At 37.3% G+C, this 16,798-nt stretch overlaps 1 protein-coding gene across 1 annotated transcript in view; it reads right to left on the reverse strand.

Annotated features, from left to right (window-relative positions):
• Nucleotides 1-15,248, reverse strand: part of ulk4 (unc-51 like kinase 4) — a 117,540-nt gene extending 102,292 nt beyond the window's left edge. Inside the window, exons 1-17 of the mRNA XM_017700417.2 lie at nt 15,076-15,248; nt 14,586-14,723; nt 14,283-14,382; nt 13,936-14,075; nt 13,572-13,734; nt 13,199-13,300; nt 11,746-11,829; nt 11,580-11,655; nt 10,284-10,388; nt 8,650-8,747; nt 7,102-7,171; nt 6,636-6,702; nt 5,202-5,309; nt 4,665-4,725; nt 4,246-4,439; nt 3,394-3,440; nt 2,305-2,383 (exon numbers count right to left, since the gene is read on the reverse strand). Of these exons, the coding sequence (XP_017555906.1) occupies nt 2,305-2,383; nt 3,394-3,440; nt 4,246-4,439; nt 4,665-4,725; nt 5,202-5,309; nt 6,636-6,702; nt 7,102-7,171; nt 8,650-8,747; nt 10,284-10,388; nt 11,580-11,655; nt 11,746-11,829; nt 13,199-13,300; nt 13,572-13,734; nt 13,936-14,075; nt 14,283-14,382; nt 14,586-14,723 (1,632 nt within the window). The 5' untranslated portion in view covers nt 15,076-15,248. The remainder of the gene's footprint in view (nt 1-2,304; nt 2,384-3,393; nt 3,441-4,245; nt 4,440-4,664; nt 4,726-5,201; nt 5,310-6,635; nt 6,703-7,101; nt 7,172-8,649; nt 8,748-10,283; nt 10,389-11,579; nt 11,656-11,745; nt 11,830-13,198; nt 13,301-13,571; nt 13,735-13,935; nt 14,076-14,282; nt 14,383-14,585; nt 14,724-15,075) is intronic.
• Between the last annotated feature and the right edge of the window lie 1,550 nt (nt 15,249-16,798).

The raw sequence follows: 16,798 nt of genomic DNA on the forward strand, positions 1-16,798 counted from the left end.
TTGTGGCGTGGTCCCCGCGCAGGTTTAGAGGCGCCGCTTTATTTTTTCAGGAACTGAAAAGCGGGCGCGTCGGTACAGGAACTCATGGTAAACCTTTGTAAACTCAGGATCAAGACAGTAGGCATCCGCTTTGACATCAAAAAGTATGCTGGTTTTGAAATCGTTACCTACAATGCCTGTGTGCTGCCTTTCATGATTTTGTTAATGCTTTTACAGGCATGTCTGGACAAGATATGCGTCCTTACTGCACTCTGGTTTACTAAGTGTCCTGGCAAATCCACCTTTGTCAGTATTGGATGTCATGTACTCTGGACTCTTTGCAATTAGAAATTATTTTGTTTTTCCATTTCTTAAGTAGTTCAGAGAACCATGCTGTGCTGATGCTACAGTGACACCTGCTGGCATTTTTTAATGCACCACTTGCTCACTACAGTGAGGCACGTCTTCACCAGAGTGTGCAGAGAATTCACCATGATGGTGCACAGCTAAAAATATCAGTTTGCTGCATCTTAGTTTATAAGTAACTATTTTATTATGTCTTACTGTTTAGATAATCCTCAACAGGCGAATCCAGTGAAAGAAATTACGTTTTTTGGGAGTTGTTGGAGGGTGCATGTCCAAGATGAGGGACAGACAACTGGTATTAGGGGTGGGCAATATTGTAAAAATTTCACACCATGATATTTTCCAGATGCACAACACATATCATAATATTTTGATATATACAAAATGCACACTTAGTGCACCATTACTAACTGCCATTGAAAATTATGGATGCAATGATTTTTATTTAGTGCTTCACTCACTCACACACACACACACACACACACACACACACACACACACACACACACACACACACACACACACACACACACACACACACGCACGCGCATACGCACACGCACTGCACTGCATCCAATTAAACAGGATTATTTATGCTTTTTATGTAACAAAGCGCAGTCTGTCAGTGTTTTAAGTGCAGACAGTACATTCAGAAATATGAGTGTAAGAAAATATGGATACACTTGAGTATTGCGATATTAAGTTTTGTGATTCTGTATCTATTTTCAAAAACACAGTATTGATTTTTAATTAACAGTTTACATGCAAAGATTCATGGCAGAACGTGGCTCATTGTAGTTAAACGGCCGACTGCAGATGGCAGCACTGTAATGCATCTTCTGTCACTAGACTCCCACTCCAAACGTAAACAAGTAGTATAAGGGCATTAACAAATCTAGCTGAAAGAGTAACGACACACAGATGGCTGAATCTGAAAGACACAGACCAGTGTTCTAATTATTTGTACTACCTATTGAGCACGCATGCTTATGTCATTACTACAGCGTAGCTTGTAGCCTGTGTTTTTAATATTAATCCAGCCTTCAAGCCTATCATACAGTTTACTGTATTGTCCAGTTTAACATTACTACTTAAATAAGAACAGGCTATAAAAGTATCCTACTTATTCTATTAATGCTGGTTTTTCTGGAGATTTAGACTAGGCTAAAGTCAGTTTCCTATTCGCCAGCTTCTGGTTTGAATGGTTTTGTTCAACCTGTGCAGTAGTTACATTTTGGCATCTAAGGCATTGTAATAAGGAAAATTCAAAAAGGAAGCTGGCATATAGGAAGCTGACTTTGTGTGATTTAGGCTATCAAAATGACCTACCTACAGTTTTACATAGGGAAATAACTACATTACTGCCCTATGATAGGACATTTAGACAAGGCAGCACAATGCGTCAGAACAAGGTTTCCGTAATATGGTGAATACAATGGAGCCTTGTTATACCATACCTTCCTGACAACATATCACTGAGATTTTATTTGATTTATTTTTACTGACATACACTAAAATTAATTCCTTTGTTCAGAATGCACACAAATTAGTGCTTTGATGTTAGATTTAGCTCTGACTGCATAAAAAGTCAACTTTTACTTAAAATGGTATGCATATGGTGGTGTGGGTTTTATGGTATGACAGTTTTCCTAAAACAACATTAAAAAAAAAAAAAACACAATATATCACCTTGCTTATAATATCGCAATATGCCACAATATATTGAATCATAAATCCTATATTGTATCACCAGGTTCTTTCCAATACACAGCCCTACTCAGAAAATTATTGATTCAGTAATGGTGGAGTCAGAAATTGTATTGTTGATCACCATACCAAAATGAATCACAATAACCACAATATATCTTTATATTGCCCACCTCTAGATTATGGACCAATGTCTGATCAAAAATAAAAACACAAAGACTTACATAATTAAATGTTCATAACCGCACTCACCTCTATGATAGGAACATCTTCTCTGAGCTCTGTGCAATGAGAGGCCAACAGGCCGATGACTCTCATCACTTTGGTCTTCCTAAAAGACATAAAAATAATATTAGTAATTAACAATGAATTACTAAAAACTCCCTATAGTCTCTTTGTGCATGAGTGTTAAACCAAAAAGCAGTACCACATATAGAGGGCCATCCCAATTACTCATCAAAAAAATCTTGTTGAATCAGAAATGTTTATTTACATATATGTTGAATTAATTTATGGGTCTGTCCAACAGTAAGAAACAGAGCCTGATGGACACAACCAATTAAATGCTTTTTTGCCACATGACATTATTATATAGTTTTATGTTTATTTAATTCTCTTATATTAGAAAGACTGTATAAGTCTTTTAAATCAGTTTACAGAAGAAGGAAAAAAGTTTTTCTTCTGACACCGATGTTATTTCTACACATTCCCCTACCTTATAAGATACACCAAAATGGTTAAATCATGAACATAATTCTGAGGGATCCACTAGTGTGATTATGTACACTGAGGGTCAGTTATTATTAAATTTCTTCAGACTGTTACAATAAACTGTGGTGTAACAGTCTTTTTGTTCTTTAGGTTAATTTATATAAGGCTGTATGGCAAATAATAGAAATAAGGTATAATTAATATACATGAGCCAGGCTTTCAAAAAAATAAAAAATTCTGATAATCTGGAGGACAAATTGGTTAATTAGAATACTGCAGTTCAGCTAGCCATAATGAACCACTGGGTGTTTTATATAAGATGCAAAGCTGTTGCTTGGTGACAGACAGCAGAGAAAAAAAAGGCACTCTGAATTGAGGGAGTGGCTGTGTGTCCACAGATCTGCCTTTCCATTCATGCAAGGCCAGGGTTAGAAAAGGGACTGGAAATATACAACAGTTAAAATATTTATTCTGCTTACTCAGTATAAAAGACACCAAGACTGCGATTCAAATTTATTTGTAAACTGATAAAAAAAAATGTGATATACAGTATGTATGTAATTACTAAGGTGTAGAATTCAAATGAGTGTACCTGATAAATAAATGCTGCTTGTACAGGCTGATACTTACACATCCCAGTTAGGGGCCTGCTTCAACTGCTGAGTCAACACTGGGAACTGAGAGAGAGAGAGAGAGAGAGAGAGAGAGAGAGAGAGAGAGAGAGAGAGAGAGAGAGAGACGCTTTTAAGTCATCATTATACATTTGTCAATTTGTCAAAAAAGCACCCATGTCATTTTAAAAGCGATTTTAGTCTTCAGCAGGGACAAAAGGAGGCAAATGAGCAAAGTGGTTGTACATTGTTGCCACCTGCTGGTCAGATGCAGAATGGTTTTATTGAGATAACTCCATTTTGCTTTCAACATGTCTCAAAACATCAAGGATTTATCTAACAAAAATTCCTTCCTTTAACAGTCACTCAACAGTATACTGAGAAAAAAAGCTATGAAATAGTGTAGAGGGTGATTTCTGAGGAACCCTGCATGAAAGCAGGGGAAAAGGAAGCTCATTTTCAGTTTGAAAGCAGGCCACAGTCCTGTAACAATCACCTAATAGGCTATTGTTCCACTTCCCATTCAACTTAACACACACCCACTGTGAGAGACATAAATCATCTTGGGTCAGAGTAAAGGTTCTCTTATACTACTGATTGCATTTAAAGTATTAGGCACACAATGACTTCAGATGGGTGCATCCAAGCCTATTACTGGAAATTTAACACCCCACATAGGTTCAGTTCAAACAAAAATTTACTTAAGAACTACCAAGACTTCTCACAGAAAAACTGTACAGTAAAAACACAGAAGAGACTACAGACTATAAAAAACACCTGCTTTTAGATATATCTGACATGTTACAGAAGGTTGAGCTTCTAGGATCCACAGCGGATATTTTGGATACACAGTACTTGGACCAAGTCTCACCAGCTGGGAGTGCATAAGGCGAGTAGCTGTGTCTCTGTGCCCAGTGACGCAGCACAGATAACAGAGCAGGTTGAGTTTAACACGTGGTGCTGTGGGAGCTCCAGATCCGGTTCGGTCCACTGACTCCAGCACAGCACATATCTGATGCAGGAATGCAGCCCAGTCACTTGAGCTCAGACAAGCCAAACGCTCAGCTAAAGAAAGAAAGAAAGGGAGGGAGGGGGAGAGAGAGAGAGAGGGGGAGAGAGAGAGAGAGAGAGAGAGAGAGAGAGAGAGAGAGAGAGAGAGAGAGAGAGAGAGAGAGAGAGAGAGAGAGAGAGTCACACGTTACACTTTTTTTCCACCTTCCATAACAAGTATAAAGTAAAATATTTTCAGGTTATCTATAAAGAAATTGTGGCTACAATGGCACATTTTACCTGAATATGCTGACACACACAGAGTTTTAGAGTCAAATCGGATTGGAGCAGTTTTAAGAATCTGAGGAAATGAAATAAACACTTAATACAGTTGTCCTTTTAAACTGACTGAAATGCATCAAAAGACTGTTGAAGTTAAGGTAAAAAAATAAAAATTGACCCCTTTTTTTGTTGGTTCATGTCCCTGGTCATATACATAAATCACCAAAAAAAACTGTTGTTTGTCCACAATCTTCCATCCAAATTCCACTGTAATATTTACTTTTTCTCACCTCTAAAGCATCTACTGGTGTTATAGCCATGTACCAGGCATCAATGAGTGGACAAAAATAAGATTAAACTATTATATAATGTTTCAATATCATGTCTTAACTAGCTCAGAACCCCTCCTTACTACTATGTTGTTTCTCTCTAAATCCTGAAAGGCATTAGAAGACGTGCTGAAAAAGATACAAATAGGACACAAGTCCCAGCTGCCGGGTGTATGGCATATCTTAAAAACAGGTACTGTATGCAGAGAAATTCAAAAAGACATACCTTTGGGTTGTCCATGATGGGAGTCACAGTCAGATCTGAGTCTGTGTATAAGAGCACTTTAATGCTAGCACACTGATCACCCTGAAGATCCTCCAGTACGCTGCTGTCCTGATATACAGACAACACACAAAGTAAAGGTTCAAGATTTTATGTACTACCATTACAATGTAGTATAACTGTACATTGAGTCAGACAAAATTATATTAAATTTGCACTGAATCAAAAGGTGTTCAAATGAAATCTCACTGACAGTATGTTTGAGTTTCATCATATATCACTACCCCTTACTCATAATACTTTTTACACCCTAGATTAAGTTCAGCTCTGCACCTATGGTGGGACCTGAGATTCCCAGTTATCATACCCTACTTGAGCTTGAGCATCTGAATAACTTCAATTAAACCCAAGGGCAAGTTTCATATTTGCATGACACATTCATTAAAGTAAAATCCTTACTAAGGGCTCAGTTTCAGCTTGGAATAAGTGCTTTTAGTGTTAACCCAGACTGGGATGTGATTTAGTATAATTTTTTTCATCTCATCCAAAAACTTCAATTGATTCAATTCATCCAAAAATCTATTGATGAAATTCAAGTGTCCTCACAAAATGTATATAACACCATGCTGCACTCATTTGTTGAAAGAGAAACTGTGATTAATGCAATTCAGGCTCTAACGCAACACTGTCTAACGTTTTGGTAAGGTTTTGTGTAATTTGGTAAGGTTTACGTTACATAGGAGAAGAGAAATTAATCTAACTTTTAATTTGCAGCAAGCAAATAAATTAACAAATAAACAAATATATAAACAAATGGAAGTCACTAATATTCAAATATTCCCTTTGAATGGCTGATATGTGCGAGACATTCCTTTATTTTTTTTTTGACATTTAGACTGTGAGACAATGGTAATGTAATATCTCATTGAAATTTCATTGTGACAACATATGACTGGCCTTCCCTCCTCCTCATTCATTATGTGCTATGGGCATTTGTGTGTGTGTGCGCTATTGTGAAAAACAAATAAACATATCAATAATAACTGGGGTGATTTTAAATAGCAAGACAAGTTAGACTAACCAAAATAGGTGTGTTAAACAATAATGCACTTTTTGTATTATCTGTTTTAGCACATTGTGTTAAAAGGAAGAAAAAGACAAACATACCGTATGTCTAGCTAAAACAATGTGTTGTTTTAACACAAGTGCTTTAAGAGTGTTTTTATCTTTTAAATAATAAAGCTTTTTAGAGGCTGACAAAGTCATAGAAGAAAATGTCTTTTTTTCCAGAAAGTCCTTAATTATCCAGTAGGAGGTGGTGTGGTACCACCAACAGGAAAAACGTCTAACTGACCATCATCACTATCTATTAAATGGACATAAAGAGATCAGAGAAAAATCGCTTTTTTGATTCAATGAATAGTGAGGGGTGCTCACTTCTGTCTTGACTTCCCTGTTGTCCATCTCTTTCACAGTACTGCTTGTTCTTGGAGTTGGACAAGAGCTGTCATCAAAAACAAAAGCAGAGAAGTAAATGACTTCTAAATAGTTGTGGTCAAATTACATGTCTTGTTGGTTTTCTAAGTGAAAGTAAGTACAAATCCGCTACAAAGAACACATTTCTGCACATTAATGTTCAATTACTGTTCATTTGTTGAATTTTACATGTGGGGGAAAAGCATAAAATGTGGCTTAATAAGACGTTTTATATCTCATATGACGTGAAACAACAAAAACAGAAATTATGCACTACATTTGCAGAAAAATGGCATATTTTAGTTTGTTCTCTGTAGAAGACGTGTCAACTTATTTTCACTAAATGACTGTAAATTAACAAGCTGAAGTGATATTTTACATTTTAATACAGTTGTTGCTGAACACAAGCCTGTGTGGGCGGGCATACCTGAGGAGGAAAATAGATTCTCTGGCATCTATGTCTGACACAGTCTTGGGTCTAAATTCAGTCACATTATCTAGGAGATGAGAGACAAAAAGAAGCACACATAATGAAACAGAGTGGGCAATGCCTACTTCTTTGAAAGCAGCCTCTAGAGATCTACTGAATATTTGACATGACTAACTTGTGTCAGCCTTTAATTTAGAATGAACTCATTAGATTATGGACTGAGTGTAGTTTTACTCAGGCCTGTTTGGAGAGGTAGAGTTTGTGCCAAACACTGTTGCAGAATGTACTGTGCTATGCTTATAATACAGCAATCAAAAAAGCACACACGTCCACATAATCTCTGTGTCTTTGTGACACTGCCCTATGGCCTCTTTTGTGATATTAAACAACTGCAGTCTAATCCATGAGCATGCATACACATGTAAGCACTCATGTACAGCAAAGCAATACTGGAAGATGAGACACAATAATCGTATAGACATATTAAAACAGTAGATAAATGTAGACAAATCAGTACAGAATAATTCAATCATGACTAAATGTGTGTGCATTAGGGCCAATAACAAATAATAACAATACACATTATTAAAATTATATGATGCACATATTTGTATCAGCAAAAATCTATTCCATGTATTGATATTTGATTCATAGTTTCTATGATGGTATAATTTTTTTTTTTTAAAGATCACCCATTTTACCCCTGAGAAAATGTCAAGCGGTGCAACCACACATTAATAAAATATTATTATATTTTACAATTATTTATCAATACTGAAAACTAATCTTTGTACTTGGACATCTGTAAAAACCTTTGCCCTCAGTCACATGAAACTCACATTTTTCTTTTTCAAATAAATAAACATTATAATAACTCAAAATTCCATCTTTCCTATCTAACTTACCAGCTAATTGGGGTCTTCTTTATGATGCAATAACCCCAACTCATTCTTAAAAGCATGTTGGTTAAAAGTCTTTTGTTATTGTTTGTGATGCGTGACATTTGAGGAAATCAGAATTCACAGTAAGTTTTTCAATTAGTTGCATACTTCTAAAGCTGACTTATTTAACAACGTTTTGAGTTCAAAAGGTTTTAAACATAGAATTACAACAAACAATTTTATTTAAAATTCTATATGACCAAATTTTCATTTTTAATAGTTTGCCTAATGTAATATGAGTTTTGCACAACTTGACATTATCATCCTTGGGAGGCATAAATACCTAACATTTTGTTTTGTGCTGAATATAAACTAAATTTGGAATTATATAAAGGAGGTACTGTAGAATAATGTGATGTGCATTTATGAAATTATTTAGTAGGGAAATAATGAGACTTACACACAAGAAAATGCATGGTATGTTACTGACTCATTAAATGTAGTATTATGTGCCACACACCTCAAATAAACACACCGAATTACACACAAAATACTCTCAAGCTTCCCTTAGAGAGTGCACTCAACCAGTATATATATATTAGCAATGCAGGCATATTATCATAGCATGAGCTGTATGTGTGCGATCTCATGCCTGCCACGTTACCTAATGTAAAGGACTTGCTGAGCTGTGGGTTAGTTGGAGCAGCTGCTGCTCTCTGGGCCTCTAGTGTTGCCTGAGAGGACATGGACTCCAACTGTACGCTGAAACATGCAGGCATACACAATGCAAGCAGACACTGGGTTAATATCACTACTGACTGCTGATACTTATTCTTCTTTTCATAATTTACTATTTTTTTATATTATACACAAAGAGCATTACAATACAACACAATAAAAGCAGAAAAATTGTGTTTGGTTGTTTTGCCCTGCACCCTTTTTTGTTTAAGGTAAGTTACAACAGGATAATAATGAACGATTCAGAAGATCAGATTAAACATTTACATAGATTAAATAAATAAATGGTGCCTACATGTCTGCCTTCCATTAAAGCGCTGGTTGTTCAAAACAGCAAAAAGCAAACTGAAGTATAAAGATAATAAAACCTCATTTAATTTTGAGGAATACAAGATTACTTTTGTGCAGTGCACATGCTGAGGACTTTGCTGTCGTCACAGTTTAATGGCAGAATTAGAAACTAAGAGGTATTATCATAATCTATCATGAAAAATGGCCCCCTTTCAGCCTGCAAGGCCCCTCAGTGTCTCACAATAGCCTTTGTTGTGGCCTACTCACAGCTTCTGCTGGCAGAGCTAAAATAATCCTCGCCCCCAGCACGAGTGGCAGCTTATTCTTCTCTACAGGCCTACATTAAATTATTACATTATTTCAGAAATGCCTTGTTTCAATAGCCCTTTCTTTTTACTCTTAATGTGATGTTTTCCATGAATGTGGATTCTTATCATGAATAAGCTTCATTTAGTCTACATTACAGCAACAACATGTATTGTGGAGGCTATATACCTATAAAACTCTACAAATGCCATACCTGTGTAAGCTATATTAGTGCAAGGACCCCTCTCACTGCAGGTGTTTATGTTTTCCCTGCTCTAACACATCAGACTACTCAACATGTAAATATCAAACCATTCAAAAGGTTGTCAAATGTTAGTCATGTGCAATTGAGTGGAAAGGTCCGCTTTATATTACTACACAGTCCATCTTTTTGCTTTTTTATTAAAAAAAACTGAATACTGCTACAAAGTCAGTTATAAAAATAACACATCAAAACAATTTCATTAGATCTTCCAACAAAGCATGATCAGTCAAGTTCTACATAGAGAGATGTACACCACAAAGTGTCACAAAGGCCTATTGTGTAGAACACAGGACAGGATATATACACACATTCTGTGTATAAAATGTAGTGTGGGCCTGACTATCCATCCACTGAACCCGTGGCAGTCTGAGGCATGTTCTTTCTGTATAAAGTTGGGACTTTAAGCCACAGCAGGAAAATCACAATTTGTTACTGTGTTATTTTCTTTATACATAAAAATATAAAGTCTTTTGATGGTTGAAATGTAACTTAAAGATACAAAATGCATTGTATTTCAAATAAAAACAATTATGGTTACAGCATAAAATCTATTTGAATGTTGTGGTAAAGGAGACAAATATTTCCAGATATAAAATACACCAAATTGCTATGGATGGGTGCATCTGCCTTATACTGAAAGGAGAAAAGAGTAAATACACAGAAGCACTCTGTGATGATGTCACTGCAATGAAAATTACCTGGAGCTAAGTGAGGCATCTTTATCTTCATCAACATCTGAGGACGCCTCCACTGAAAATGCTCCCCTCCAAAAAGGGTGCAGCAGCAACTGCTCCCAGTTTAGCCTGCATGGAATAATAGTATTAGCATCTCTCTTAAAGCTCATGTGTTAAAAGCTGATGCATTTTGACAGATTCAGTGATGTGGAAAGAATGTATGCTTTACTACAGGTCACTCTGTCTTAATGGTACGCTCAGCCTTTTAATCTTGTTAGTATTTAGAGCAGGGTTGCTAAAATCGGATTACTCTTATACAAGGCTGCCTTCATTTATTACAAATTATTAAAACTTATATTAACTTAAATTATACCATTACAAAGTTTTTTTATGTGGTTTGGCAGCTGAGATTTTTTGGTTGTTGGGTAAATATGATTACTTACTTATTTTAAAAAATAGACAATAAATCAATTTGTACATATAGCCACATGCAGCCCTGGCACCATTACAAACGTAATATGCATGTACACTGACCAGGCATTTGATGAAGTAAGCCTCTTTGTATCTAAACTTTTTAGTTCATTTCATCAGATCCACTTATCAACTTTGTAGTTCTACAATTACAGACTGTAGTTCATCCATTTCTCTGTATACTTTGTTAGCCCCCTTATACTCTGCTCTTCAACAGTCAGGACCCCCACAGTACTACCACAGAGCAGGTTTTATTTGGGTGGTGGATCATTTTTAGCACTGCAGTGTGTGTTGTACTAGTATGAGTGGGTCAGACAGAGCAGTTCTGATGGAGGTTAAACACCTCAGTGTCACTGCTGGACTGAGAGTAGTCCACCAACCAAAATATCCAGTCAATATTGTCCTGTGATGACTGGTAAAGGACTAGAGGATGGGCAAGACAAACTATGCAGCAACAGATGAGCTATATCTGACTTTACATCTACATGGTGGACCAACAAGTTAGATGTGTCTAGAGTGGATAGTGACTGGACACAATGTTTAAAAACATCAGAAGCACTGCTGTGTCTGATCCACTCACACCAATTCAACATACCACCACCACATTTATATCACTGCAGTGCTGAGAATGACCCACCACTCAAATAATAACTGCTCTGCAGAGGTCTTGGGGCTAATAAAGTATGCAGAGAAAAAGATAGACTAGTCTCTATGACTGTAGAGCTACAAAGTGCACCTACAGTATATGTTAAGTGGAGCTGATAACATAGACAACGAGTGTAGATACAAGGAGGTGTAAATTAACAAAGTAACTGGTCTGTGTGTATTGAAGATGACTGGTATATGTACCTATTTAGAGGGTCCTTCTGCAGTAGACCGCGTAGCAGGCTTTGAAACTCTGGACTGGGCTGTGAACAACTGGGCCCTTTAAGAACAAACATGTAAGATTAAGACATTTTAATCAAAACCTCTAAAATGTTAATTACACAATATTTGATAACAGTTGCTAGTTAACCTTTCTGCATTGGGGTTGGAGGATCTTCATGTAAAATCAGATCAACCAAACCAGTGAAGCTCTCAGAGAAGAATGGTGGTTTTCCTATAGAAAAAAGACAAAAGGACCACATGAATTTCCATCACCCATGCTGTAATATTTTGCAGTGGCTATGTTGCCTGTAGGGTAGCTTAACTGCAGAATGTTTTAGGGACATGGTCACCAGCTTTCCTCCAGAGATTTATGTTCCTATAGGTTTCAAGCATGACCCAATTCCTATATATTTTAATCCTGCTAATCAATGACTTCTGGAGACAAGCATACGTTGGATCAGATCTGGTGAATAAGGGATGGAGCTAATCCCAGCAGTAAGGAACAATATTTGTCCAAATGACAGCTGGATGCAATCAAATCTTCACAGTAATGTTACACCTAAAGCTTTCCCAGAAGAAGAGAGGTTGTTACTGCAGGAAAGCTGAGACGTTAGATGAGCATATACCGTTTTTATGGACATTTAGTGAAGATCTCCAAAAGCAGCAACACTCCAGCTACACAAACAACACTGCAACTTTATTTATGTATAATCTTCATTTCAAATCTACCATTAACCCCCACTGTGAACCTACAGTATATATAAACCCCACAGAAAAAAAAAACTGTGACAAACAGACCAATGACACCTATTTTAAATTGTCCTGCTAGATCACTTTGTTTTGCCTTAAAGCGATATGCTGCTTTTAACTTTGAGAAGTATTTTCATTTTTTGTTTACAACTTTACCTAGAATTAAGCTGTACTTTTCTTTGGTTATTCTCTATTGTAAACAGTAGTAATGAGCACCACACCATGTTTTACATCAAATCTAAATGCTACAAACATACCTACTTATTTATTTGCAGTGCTTAATGTTCAACAAGCATACAAGCTGGCATGTTATCCATGTGTACATTGCTGCCGTGTTAACTGAGTATAGTAACAATGAAGAAAGTGTCAATAAATTACACTTTTTATTGAAACAATATCATTACTCAATATCATTACTCAATATCATTATCAATATCATTATCATTATCAATATCATTGCTAAGACGCAAATATGAAAATACAAAAAAAAATCTGTATGGGGCTGAAAATGACCAATTCAGTACGTAACACACCCAAACTTCAGCCTTACTTGTGTAAGACTAAGACAGGAATGGGTGGTAAAATGAACACTGCTTAAAGCTAACTATCAGGGCAGTGCTACGATAGCAAGGATTTACTATGCATTCTCAGTATTATCGTACCTTCTTGAAATCGACAGAAAAATCAGTGCATTGCCACTACTTTGCAACTGAAGTGAGAGTACACTGTGAAATTTCTCTAAAGGCCAAGAAGTCTATTGTAAGTTTATTTTGATTATCAAGCAAATAATAGAAAACCTTTGTCTGCAAAAGACTTCTCTGAGCAGCATGAATGCTTAAAAATATTCTCACCTGCGAACATCTCATAGAGAATGCAACCCAAAGCCCACAGGTCACTGGAGACACTGGTGTTATCCCCTCTTAGCACCTCTGGAGCACAGTACAGAGGGGAGCCTGAAGAAGATAAGATCAATGCAGTATGAGAATGTCCAACCACAGACAAATGGATTTTCTGAGTTGTCCCTTAACTTCTTAAAATCATAAGGTGGCCACTATAGTCACACATGTTTAATCAAAGTTAATGAAAAGTAACAAAACCTTTATTGTTAATGTACCTACTAATTATTGACTAGATAAACAGACCTACATGCTATGTTTAAGTGTAATAATAGAATTATAAGCCATACTCATATCAATGTGTAGTGTGCTGATGGTGAGTGAGGACCTTGTGTTCGGTTCTTGATATTTTTCCTAGGAGTGGCACATTCTTTGCTGTCTCCTCCATCTTCTGACATTACAATAGCAAAAAACTCCTCGAGGTTCTCCCCTTGTGCTTTGGCCAGGCAGAAATTAGAGTACTTCAGAGTGCCTGGACCATCCAGCAAAATCTATACAACAAGCAGTCATGACGAGTGAAGGTAAAAGGATTATAATGAAGTAATTCTTCCAGCTAGACATCACCAGTTATGAAAGCATCTGCCTCAATCTTTTAACACAGCAGTAAAATAATTTGGTTAAATTTCTTACAATGTGTAATGCCTTACTGCTTTGTATTAAAAAGACAGTTGATATTGGGCATACAGACATACCTTAGCAGGGGTGAGGTCAGAGAACACTATGCCTGAGTCATGTATGTACTTGAGCCCTTTAAGTAAGTCCATGGCAAATTCACGCACAATATCATCTGATAAGCATTCATCCTGGGAAATAACTGCCTGTAATGTTCCACCTATAGAAACATAGTAAACAGATTGAAAGATTATATTTTTTTTTTACCCTGCAAATAAACATGGGAAAAATACAAAACAAAGCAGATTATACGCAGCGCCTTAAGAACTGAGTTTCCTGATTTTTGTTTCCAGCCAATCGAGCACATTTAACTATTTGAAAGCTCTAGGAGTAAGCTATAAGTAAATAATACCCATTTCTGAGTTACCTGTGCACAACTCAACCACCAGCCAGAGGTGGTTACTGGTCTCATACCACTCATAGAAAGAGACCACATTGTCATGCTTGATATCATGCGTAAGCCGCACCTGTTAACACCATGAATATAGTTTCAGTAAGGTAGGTACAAAGAAGCAAAAGGACCAAGAAGCCAAGCAATTTTATCAAATTTAACTCAAATTAAAACGGCTGAAACACAAGCAAAGTACATAGATTACATAGATTAGGATTTATGCTTTGGTGTAATTCCTAGTGATTCATTAAAAGCAGTAATAATTCTTTTCTTACTTACATGATTTGTTAATTCAGGCCTCTTAGATTTCTCACTACAGATAATTGCCACAAAATGTATGCTCCCTTTCCTTCTGCCCTTGTAAACAATGGACTTGCTTCCTCGTCCAATTTCTTCGTACAAAATAAAATTTTCCATCTGTGGAATATTCATTGACAAAGAGACACAACATTCATATCAAAATACAATGTAGCTTTATGGTCATAACAACGCGGGCGAGCTTCATCACTTGCTCCCCGGTTAGTTTTATTTTAATGCGACTTTAGACACACTTTCACTTGTATACGTGTATACTAGCGATAAACGAGTAGTTCGTAAACAGAACACTATATACAAAATGGAAATAAACAAAGTCCTTTTCTATTAGATTTACTTAACTAGCTAACTTAGGTTACAATTTTCGTTACAAAAGGAGAAGAAAGGTGAACGGACAAATCTGCTCATTCACAGTGTAGCTAACAAGCTAGCTAGTTAGCCAACGACTACTCACGGTGCTAGCCAGCTGCAAAGAGAACTTGCTTGTAACTCCTCAAAAGTCAATATTATGAATTTAATCCAGCAAAAACAACTAACGCTAATTCATTCATGCATCCCCTGACTATTTCCTAAACACGCGTTCCCCCAACACTGCTCAGCACTGATCCGCGGCTCTCCTAAACTCAGGAGAACTTTCGCCAGAAGCCGCGAAGGCAGCAGCTGTCAAACGGAAACAAAGTTGGACCAATTTAACTTTTAATGTGGGGGTACCTGTTCTGACGGTAATTACATGTTATCCCAAAACATTTTTAAATTTTATATTTAGTGCTAATATTAAGTAGATACATGCATAAAACACACAAGTATTTTTAAAAATACAACAAGCATTTTGCGAGTGTTGGATTTTTTTTGTCGTGTGTTCGTGCACACCCACTATTGAGCCATTCTTCCGTCGCTAAGATACATGCAGCACGCTCTTACAGCGTGCAGCTCAGAGAGCATGCGCGTTTTCAACGGTTAGAGGATCCTGTTTCCATGGAGAAGCGAAGACGCGGCAGAGCCAGCAGTGTTCATCACAGCTACAAATATTTATTCATGTACTGTTACTGTGTTTAACATTTAGTAACAACCAGTTCCCAAAACAGTGCGTCGGCCCAGTCAAATGAAACAGTAGAACAAGACGGAGAAAAACCCATCCGCACTGGACTGACTGCCTGTTTTATTGTTTAGCTCAGCAAATGGACTCAGAAGTGATCTTATTCTTAGGAGGCCTACGATCCTCGGACCTGCATTAAACCCGTTTGTAAAGTTTTAATTGACTTAATTCTGTCTTCTGTTTATTTGGAAATGTATGGCGTGTGTGATGTACATGTTTCTCCACCGAGTGAGCATTACAGATGTCCCAGAATTGTTTTTAATAAATGTAAATAATAAACAACAATAACAAATAATGGGTTTATATTATTATGATGGTTATCATTATTATTACTGTTGTTGTTACTACTACTAATGCTACTTCCCATTTCTTTATAATTGGGTATTCAAAACCCATTTATACTTTTCATACTTTTATATTTGATCCAAAGTCAAGAAATTAAAATAGCGCCCTCCAGCTGGCGACGAGCTTCGGGGTCGGGGTAGGCCGGATTGTGTGACGTCACAGCCGCTGGATGCAGAGAGAGAGAGAGAGAGAGAGAGAGAGAGAGAGAGAGAGAGAGGGAGAGGGAGGGAGGGAGAGAGGGGGGGGGGGCGCTGGGAGGGGTATGTAGAGGGGGAGCGCGGTCTGATTCACACACCGGCTTTTTGAGAGGGACGCGGTTCTGGGCGCGGAGCTCTCCCGATAATGCCTTCACGATAAAACAGGCAACTTTCTTCATTTCTGTATCGCTGAGACAGCAACGCGAGCAGGTCACTGAGAGCGGAAAATGGACACGGATGCTCTTTGAAAACTCCCCGGTGTGCGGTTACTTTACACGCCTCGTGTTTTAGTCCGAGAGAGAGGACCTGTTTCCTGGATGTGAGAAGACTTTAGGCGCCGGGTCTCAACGTATCACAGGATCAGCAAGCATAGCATTTGAGGAAGTTGTGTTTTTGAAAGTCGTCTGGCGTGTTTGTTTATTTTTTTGTCCGTTTAGCCGTCTGTAGATTCTCAGGCAGGAGTGTGAGTTAGTGGGGCGAATGATAAAGGGAGGAGGAGGAGCAGGAGCAGGAGCAGGAGCAGGAGCAGGAGGCCGTTT

This window comes from Pygocentrus nattereri, chromosome 3 (genome assembly GCF_015220715.1).
Source record: "Pygocentrus nattereri isolate fPygNat1 chromosome 3, fPygNat1.pri, whole genome shotgun sequence".
NCBI lineage: Eukaryota > Metazoa > Chordata > Actinopteri > Characiformes > Serrasalmidae > Pygocentrus > Pygocentrus nattereri.